The sequence below is a fragment of the Carassius auratus genome, chromosome 1, assembly GCF_003368295.1.
Source record: "Carassius auratus strain Wakin chromosome 1, ASM336829v1, whole genome shotgun sequence".
In the NCBI taxonomy this organism is placed as follows: domain Eukaryota; kingdom Metazoa; phylum Chordata; class Actinopteri; order Cypriniformes; family Cyprinidae; genus Carassius; species Carassius auratus.
Genome location: NC_039243.1, coordinates 7,088,678 through 7,097,077, shown reverse-complemented (window position 1 = coordinate 7,097,077; position 8,400 = coordinate 7,088,678). Strand labels below are relative to the sequence as shown.

Below are 8,400 nucleotides of genomic sequence, written 5' to 3'. Positions count from 1 at the left end.
ACTGGACTGCTGTGAACTCTTCATGTTCTTCATGTCCGTTTGATTCACAAAACTGAACTCAATGACAGCAGCTTTACTTAGACACTGAATAAGTTTGAAATTTGAGCTACATGAATTCAAAATATTGAATTCATATTTGATTCATAAAATCTATAAAAATAGAAAACTGTTATTTCAAGCATAAGTATAATTTGCTATACTGTTAGACTGTAGATTGGTGAACTGAAGTGTCTGTTTATTTATAACTCAAATGCAAACAGACAGAGAGAGAGTGATCAGGTTGGACTCTGAGGGTGGAGGAGGTGGGTATAAATCTGAGCTGCTGCAGCTTCACAGACGCTCACAGGAAGAAACACACACAGACAGTCAGGATGGAGGTGAAGCTGCTGTTTCTGACTGTTGTTCTGCTCTCCTCACCGCTCCTCACACTATGTGACCCGCTGTGAGTATCAAACACTGTTTGTACATGGATTCACTCACAGATCTGTTCTCAAACGCTCTGATTTGATCTCCTCAGGTATATTCTGTCGGCTCCTAATCTGCTGAGGGTGGGTTCCTCAGAGAAGGTGTTTTTGGAGGCTCAGGATTACTCTGGAGGAGACCTGAACGTGAAGATCATAGTAAAGAACCACCCAAAAAAAGACAGGGAGATACTGTCTCAATCCGTGAGACTGACTGCAGCCAACAATTTCCAAATCCTTAAAGACATAAAGGTGATGCCACTTTGACATACTTTTTGCTTGTGTAGGTGTATGTGTGATGCATTATGTACAGTTTGACATCTTAGTTTGTAAAATGCCTTTCATTTTTTTCAAATTTGGCAGATGACTAATTCATTTTCTGTCATTTAGATTCCTGATGATCAGAACTTCTTCTCTGATGATCCTCTGGAGAAGCAGTATGTGTATCTACAAGCTCAGTTTCCATCCGTCACTCTGGAGAAAGTGGTCCTGCTTTCATTCCAGTCTGGATATATATTTATCCAAACAGACAAACCCATCTACACACCTGCTAGCACAGGTACCATTAAGTGTTGAAAACACGACCGATATAGAGTTAATAGAACTTTACATTTGTTACATCAGCGAGACATCATAAAGCAATTAAAATCACATCTGGAGTGTCAGTGGCATCCTTGCTTTTTAAAAAGTTTTTTTGTTTTTTGTTTTTTTTTACTGAAATTTGTTCAGACAAAAAAAGAGGTCTTTGAGTGACTACAAAATGCATTGTGTGTCAAATCGTCTGAAGCTAAGTAAAGATAATAATAATAAATTGTATATTATATGTTAGAATATGAGATATGCTAATTTTAATAAGCTAAATAAATGATGGTAACAGGATTGATGCAAAATCTAAGGACATGACTACTTTTTCATTAAATATTATGAAAATAATTTATAATTTAAGTAATGCTTTTATTTACACATACAGTAGCAAGGATAAGTTGTAAACACAGAGCTGACAACAGGCCAAAAATCTACTGATTAAGATTATTTCTTGATGATTATTAAGCTTTGAGGGTTATAATAATGCATAGTAAAAATTGTTGTGAACTATTTATGGTGTCATTTCATCACATTTAACAGACAAAAATAGTAATATATTAAACTTTCAAACAAAGCATCTCTATTGCAGTCCAATACAGGATTTTCTCTCTGACGCCTAACCTGGAACCACTCAGTCAGTTTGGAATCACAGTGGAAATCATGGTACACACTGTTATTTCACACACACTCACACTCACTCATAACATTTCAGCTGTTCATTATTATTTATGTATTCCTGAAGAATCCACAAGGCATCACAGTTTCATCAGAGAAGATTTTTCCAGTGAAAGGCATGAAGTCTGGCAAATATGCCATTCCTGAGATGGCCAGGTGTGTAAAACACTATCAGGACTGAAGCTACTGAAACTACTGAAGCAGGAAATCCTTAGCTGTTCATGGTCTGTTATCACGTTTTAATGTCATGAACGAAGACGTGTGTATGATTCTGGATATGTTCTGGTTTTTTTTTTTCAGTCCTGGGATCTGGAAGGTGGTCACACTGTTCTCAAACACTCCTCAGAAGAAGTATACTGCTGACTTTGAGGTCAAAGAATATGGTAAGACCTGTGTCTACAAACTCTTGTTGTGTAAGCATATGATAACAAGTTAAAGAATGTATTTATTGATATATTTGCATGTCTTTTGTCTGGTTTGGTTTTAGTGCTTCCAACATTTGAAGTGAAATTAAAGCCCAGCAAGTCATTCTTCTATGTGCGTGATGAGATTCTGACAGTCGACATTGAAGCCAAGTAAGACAACATATTTTTTACTGTATTTAAAATCAGTGTTTAATGTGTGAGCACACTCAATTAAAATAAATATGTATGTAAGCTACAAAATAATGAACTATATATGTGCAACTCTTGTCCTGATAGTTTAACTTTCAAATGAACAAAGACAATTATCTATTTACTACAATTATTTTACTGATAGTATTAACATAGTTTCAGTTGTGTCTGTCACTTCCAGTCGATCTGCACGATCTGCACAAACACTCAAACTACAAACACTTCTCAAACAGCGTCAGAGTTCAAAAATAAAAATACCTCATATTGTTTAAAACCTGTATGACTTAACAAAAAAATAACTTTTAGAAATGATAAAGCTGCTCTTTTTCTATGTAATGAAGTGGATGTAGATCAGGGACAGTCGTCATCATTCAGTTTTACTGGAGATATTGGATGTGTTTTTACAGGTACCTGTTTGGACAGAAGGTGGATGGAAATGCGTTTGTGGTGTTTGGTGTGATGGAAGATGAGAAGAAAATAAGTATTCCTGCATCTTTGCAAAAAGTTCAGGTGAGAGACTATAAACACCTTAGACACCAAAAATCACATTTCTCCTTTTGTAGACTGATGTTGCTGTGTTTCTCATATATGAGTAGATAATGAAAGGAGAGGGTACAGCAGAACTGCCCAATCAGATGATCACCAAGACCTTTCCAAACATTAACCAGCTGGTTGGACGATCCATCTATGTTTCAGTCAGTCTATTAACAGAAAGTGGTAAGACTGGACAGATCTGTCTGCACACGTTTACCTGCACGTGTGTGATTGTAGGAGAAGCTAATCGTGTGTTTCAGGCAGTGAAATGGTGGAAGCAGAAAGGAGAGGCATTCAGATTGTGACGTTACCGTACACCATCCACTTCAGAAAAACACCACACTTCTTCAAACCCGGGATGCCCTTCACTGTCTCGGTAGCTGATTTACACATTATACTCTATTCTGTAAAAGGAAATGGCACTCAAGTGCAAGACGCTGAAAAGCAGTGATATGCGAGTGTCGTTTACATAGAAAAACAGTTAAAAAACAGCACAGACAAAGGTTTTTTATTTATTTATTTATTATATATATTATTTTTTTTTTCTTTTTTTTTTTTTTCAGTTTTACAGTTAAAGTTCTCTGTTAATTAGAAAGTTAAGAATGGCTGTAGAAAATGTGGAACAATTTCATAAATTTTGGGTCTGGGTTTTATAAAAGGTCTATGTAACAAATCCTGACCAAACACCTGCTGAGAATGTGGAAGTGGAGGTCAATCCTGGAGGGGTCAAAGGTCAAACAAGAGACAATGGCATTGCGAAAGTTATGGTCAACACTCCGGGAGGATCTTCAGCACTGGAGATCACTGTAAGACCTGCCATCATAACTGCACTGGTGTTCAGTCAGTTTCACTAGTGGACAATAGATCAGTTAACAGATGTTGAAGAAGCACTGGAGCATATTGTTCACAGCACATCAGAAAACTATTTATTTATTCTTTCCAGGCAAAGACCAAAGATCCACAATTAAGAGATGATCAGCAGGCAGTGAGGAAGATGACGGCTCAGGCCTACAAGCCCAAAGACGGCTCCAAAAACTACCTGCACATCATCATTGATGCTGCAGAGCTTCAGATCGGTGATTCAGTGAGAGTCTATCTGTACACTGTACAAAGTCCAGAAGTCAAAGATCAAGACTACACATACATGGTGAGTGACAGTCATGTCATCATTCAAGCAGAGAAGTTATTGATTTAAGTAAAACTTGTGTATTGCTTTTGTTTAAAATTGATTCTTATGAGTAAATTAATATCTTTATTTTCTCATTTGTCTCATTTTCAGATCCTGAGTAAAGGTCAGATTGTAAAAGCAGACAGGTTTAAGCAAAGGGGACAATCTCTAGTGGCTCTGTCTCTGCCTGTAACCAAAGACATGGTTCCGTCCTTCCGCTTTGTGGCTTATTACCATGTGGGCTCGTCTGAGGTGGTGTCTGATTCAGTCTGGGTCAATGTGAAGGACACGTGCATGGGAACGGTAAGTGAACCATCACAAAATATAGATGATGTTTCGAGGTCTGACTCGGTGTCTCATTTAATAACAGCTCCAGATTAAGGTGAAGGACAAGATGAAAACTTATGGCACAGGAGATGAGGTCAAGCTGCAGATAACTGGAGATCCTGGAGCTAAAGTTGGTCTGGTGGTGGTTGACAAGGCTGTGAACAAGAAGAGACTCACTCAGACTCAGGTGAAGGATCTTCATCAGCATCTCAACAGTCACTGAACACTTGAGACTGGTTTATAAATGGTCTCTTGTTGCTGTAGATCTGGGACGTCATAGAGAAGCATGACACCGGCTGTACAGCAGGAGGTGGGAGGGACAGTATGGGGGTTTTCACTGATGCAGGTCTGATGTTTGAGTCCAGCACTGCAGGAGGAACCAACACCAGAACAAGTATGTTTGTATATTAGTAATTTCTTCATTTTTAATAAAAATATCTTCTTTTTTTTCTGTAAAGATAATCAAGAAAGGCACTGTCAATACACACCATGCATTAGAAAATCATCAGATTTAGATATTTGAGAGATTTAGTGGTAAATTCACTAAACAGTTAATGGTTTATTGTATTTGTTCCTGAATGTCTCCAGTGTCTATAGGTTAACTAATTTAAGTTACTTTGATCACTGCTGAAACAGCACTGCACCTAGTTAATATTTATTATAAATTAATATAATTTCCGCTTCATGCATCAGGGTGTAATTGCTAATTTCATTCTAATATGTTTTTCTCTAGCACCTGATTGTCCCTTCCTTTCAAAGAGAAGACGGCGATCAGGTGAGAAACAGCAACTCTGATTCAACCCTTTTAAATATTAAACATGCTTTTAGAGTTCCTCTCTTCTGTTATATATATATATATATATATATATATATATATATATATATATATATATATATATATATATATATATATTAAATTGTGTGTATTGGAATAAAGTTGCAGCATAGATATGCTTCATAAATGAGTGCATCCCCTCTAAAACTGAACAAATTCAGCAATTACTCTTTACTTAGATGACATGTTAGGGTTTTTAGAGATATAATGTTCCAGCATGTCTGCTTAATCAGTTACCAACGAAGCATGTTAAATTGTTTAGGAAAATAACATGTTCTAATCAAAGTTATAAAACGAGTACACCTTTCTGAAAGTTACTAAAGAAAATTAAAAATAATTACTTAATGCAAGTTTAAAGGGTAATTAAACCCTAAACCATCTACAGTCCCACACCCAGAGTCCCGCATTCTCAGACCCCTTGCAACCCGATCTCATGGCAATACATATTTTAGGAGATATGAATATCTACGAATGGCCTACACCTAATCCCATCCCTAAACCTAACCGACACAGAGGTTTAGACATATTTTACGAGGTTTTACAAAAATCAAATGTATTTGTACGAATTACCTATACCTAACCCAGCCCCTAAACCTAACCGACACATGGGTTTAGAAGTTTTTTTTTTTTGTTGTTGTTGTTTTTTATTAAATTGACAAAGCAAATACAAACAAATCAGGTACCATGTGAAAATCTTACAATAATTCTACAGTGCACATCTTAGAAAATAAATACATAAAAGAACAGAAGAACATGGGGCATGTTATATATGATAAAGATGGCATTCACATAATCAAAAGAAAATGAATCAAAAGGGCAATTATTCAGTAAGTTTGTTTTTAAAGAAGCTAGTTTCACTGCATTCTTGTTATTAATCCATAACAAAGCTTTTTTGCTTTTTTGAAGCTTTGATTGTGTTTACAGTGTGCAATATAACGTGTTCATGTTTCAAGCGTAAAAAAACAGTATTTTTCACACAATTCACCTATATAACGCTGTTTTCACTGTCATAAAAACAGGCTGATGACTTCCTTGTTCTATAAAGTCCCTCCTTCAGAAATACGTAACGAGTTCTGATTGGGCCAGCGGTTCCTGTGTTGTAAATCGACAGCAGCTGAGCGCGCGCTGCCCTCCTGGAAACGCGATTGGTCTAGTTTTGAGAAGCAAGTGGGCAGGAGCACGTGCTGGACTTAATGTACTTAAAATCACAGGAGCGTTTTTACTGACGAGATGTGCATGAAAATCGCATTCGATTTTTTTGCACAGCCCAACATCTAGTTAACAAAGCTAAACAGCGTTGCCCTTTGTGTAATAAGTTACAGAAACTGTTAAACGCACCAACTTAAATAATAAAATACACTTACCGGTTGTGGTCCACAAAAAAACAACGCCTTCTCCAGACAAAGAGGGAACTGCGGTTTTAGTGGCATCATTACTGCAGGAACTAGAGGGATGTAGTCCAAACGGGTCGTTTTTTGTAGGCAAATTCTGTTAAATAAAATATCTCGCTTGGCATTGAACTTTGAGCTTTAGAATTTTACAGATATTATTTATACTCTAACAACAACATTACACACTAACTAAAGTTTAAAACATGGGATCACGAAGAACAGGACCTTTAAGAAAATTACATTGTTAATGCCAAAATCACTGTGATCATTTCGAAAAATACAAAATTTTATATCATTAATTGTTAGATTCATAATTTGAATTCTTTTGGAGATGAACAATTGTTGAAGGTCCAGCCAAAACCTTTGTACAACTTCACACAACCAGAAAAGATGATCCAAATCTTCAGGTTCATTTTCACAGAAGTTACAGTTTCTTACATCTATTTTAAATCTTCGTTCTAAGAAATCATTAGTTGGATAAATCCTATTTATAATTTTAAACTGAATTTCTTTCGTTTTTTGGCGGGACTGGGAATTTTAAGTAATCACCTCTAATCTTTTTTATTATCTCCTTACTAAAGTCTTTGAGAATATAATCTCTTTTGAGAGAGCTTGTTTGGCAGTTAAGTAAACAGTTCCCTATAAACTTGTTGTTACATTTGTAATTTTGCAAATCAATACCATTAATGCAAAGTTGTCTTAAGGAAGGCGTGATTTGAATATATTAAATCCTGCTTAATTATAGCTACAAGTGATATTGGGAGAGCTTTCACAATCTGTTTAAACTTTTTTTGGGTACAACTAATTTGAAATTTGTCACAGAATTCAACATGTTGTAAAATATTTCCTTCCATATCCATGAAGTGGGCAATAGCCCAGATACCTTAAGAGAACCATTCTGAAATAAAAAGAGATATTCTATTTACCAAAATATACCTATTATTCCAGATGTATTGCGTGGTGTGAAATTATGCTTGAATATTAGTTTCCAATACAGAAGGACCTGTTGATGAAAATCTGAAAGTTTCATAGGAAGTTTCTTAAAATCAAAATCACATTTGAGAAGAAAACTAATGCCGATTTTCAAAAATCTGATTGTGAATATAATACCACAATTAATTTTTATTTTGAATATAGTTTTTTTAACCATCTAATTTTCAACATGCCATTCATACAATCAAAATCCATTGCATTACCACCACCATCCTCATAAGTTCTAATTAAATCCTGCTTGGCTATATAATGACATTTATTCCGCCATATGACATCAAAATTTAGTTTGTTGATAGTTTTAACTAATGTATATGGGGTGCTATTGGAAGGGAATAAGCTGGGTATATTAATCTAGATAAACTGTCCTTTTTAGTTAACAGAATTCTGCCAAAAATGGAAAGATCTCTTCGTAACCATCTACTTAGAAATTATTTGCAGTTGTCTACATTGTCTTCTTTGTTTCGTTTTTTAGAGATTGTTTTGTCTTTAGTCACTACAATACCCAAGTATTTGACTTCTTTTTTTACCTTTATGTTATAAAATGATTGCATGGATTGGTCTTTTAATGGCAATAATTCACAATTATTTAAGTTTAACAGAAAATATTGATAGCTTGTAATGCTATCCCACATAGCAACATTGTGTCGGCCCAGATCTGGCCCACATCTGGCACCCAAGGAAAGATGATCTGGCCCACATGCAGCGTGGAATGATGGCACTTGGGCGGACCGCTCCTGTTTGCCAAAAATTGAGCCACAAGCAGGCCATAGCAATGCCACATGTCAGCCAAGAGTAAAGAAATTAACCAGAACTGGAC

The 8,400-nt window shown here is 35.8% G+C and overlaps 1 protein-coding gene across 1 annotated transcript in view; it reads left to right on the top strand.

The window, feature by feature from the left end:
• The first annotated feature begins 284 nt into the window (after window positions 1–284).
• Window positions 285–8,400, top strand: part of LOC113049880 (complement C3-like) — a 52,913-nt gene continuing 44,797 nt past the window's right edge. Inside the window, exons 1-16 of the mRNA XM_026212635.1 lie at window positions 285–442; window positions 518–713; window positions 852–1,020; window positions 1,636–1,709; window positions 1,789–1,877; window positions 2,022–2,104; window positions 2,209–2,296; window positions 2,743–2,845; window positions 2,932–3,052; window positions 3,130–3,245; window positions 3,529–3,675; window positions 3,813–4,016; window positions 4,149–4,340; window positions 4,408–4,551; window positions 4,629–4,758; window positions 5,098–5,139. Of these exons, the coding sequence (XP_026068420.1) occupies window positions 372–442; window positions 518–713; window positions 852–1,020; window positions 1,636–1,709; window positions 1,789–1,877; window positions 2,022–2,104; window positions 2,209–2,296; window positions 2,743–2,845; window positions 2,932–3,052; window positions 3,130–3,245; window positions 3,529–3,675; window positions 3,813–4,016; window positions 4,149–4,340; window positions 4,408–4,551; window positions 4,629–4,758; window positions 5,098–5,139 (1,969 nt within the window). The 5' untranslated portion in view covers window positions 285–371. The remainder of the gene's footprint in view (window positions 443–517; window positions 714–851; window positions 1,021–1,635; window positions 1,710–1,788; window positions 1,878–2,021; window positions 2,105–2,208; window positions 2,297–2,742; window positions 2,846–2,931; window positions 3,053–3,129; window positions 3,246–3,528; window positions 3,676–3,812; window positions 4,017–4,148; window positions 4,341–4,407; window positions 4,552–4,628; window positions 4,759–5,097; window positions 5,140–8,400) is intronic.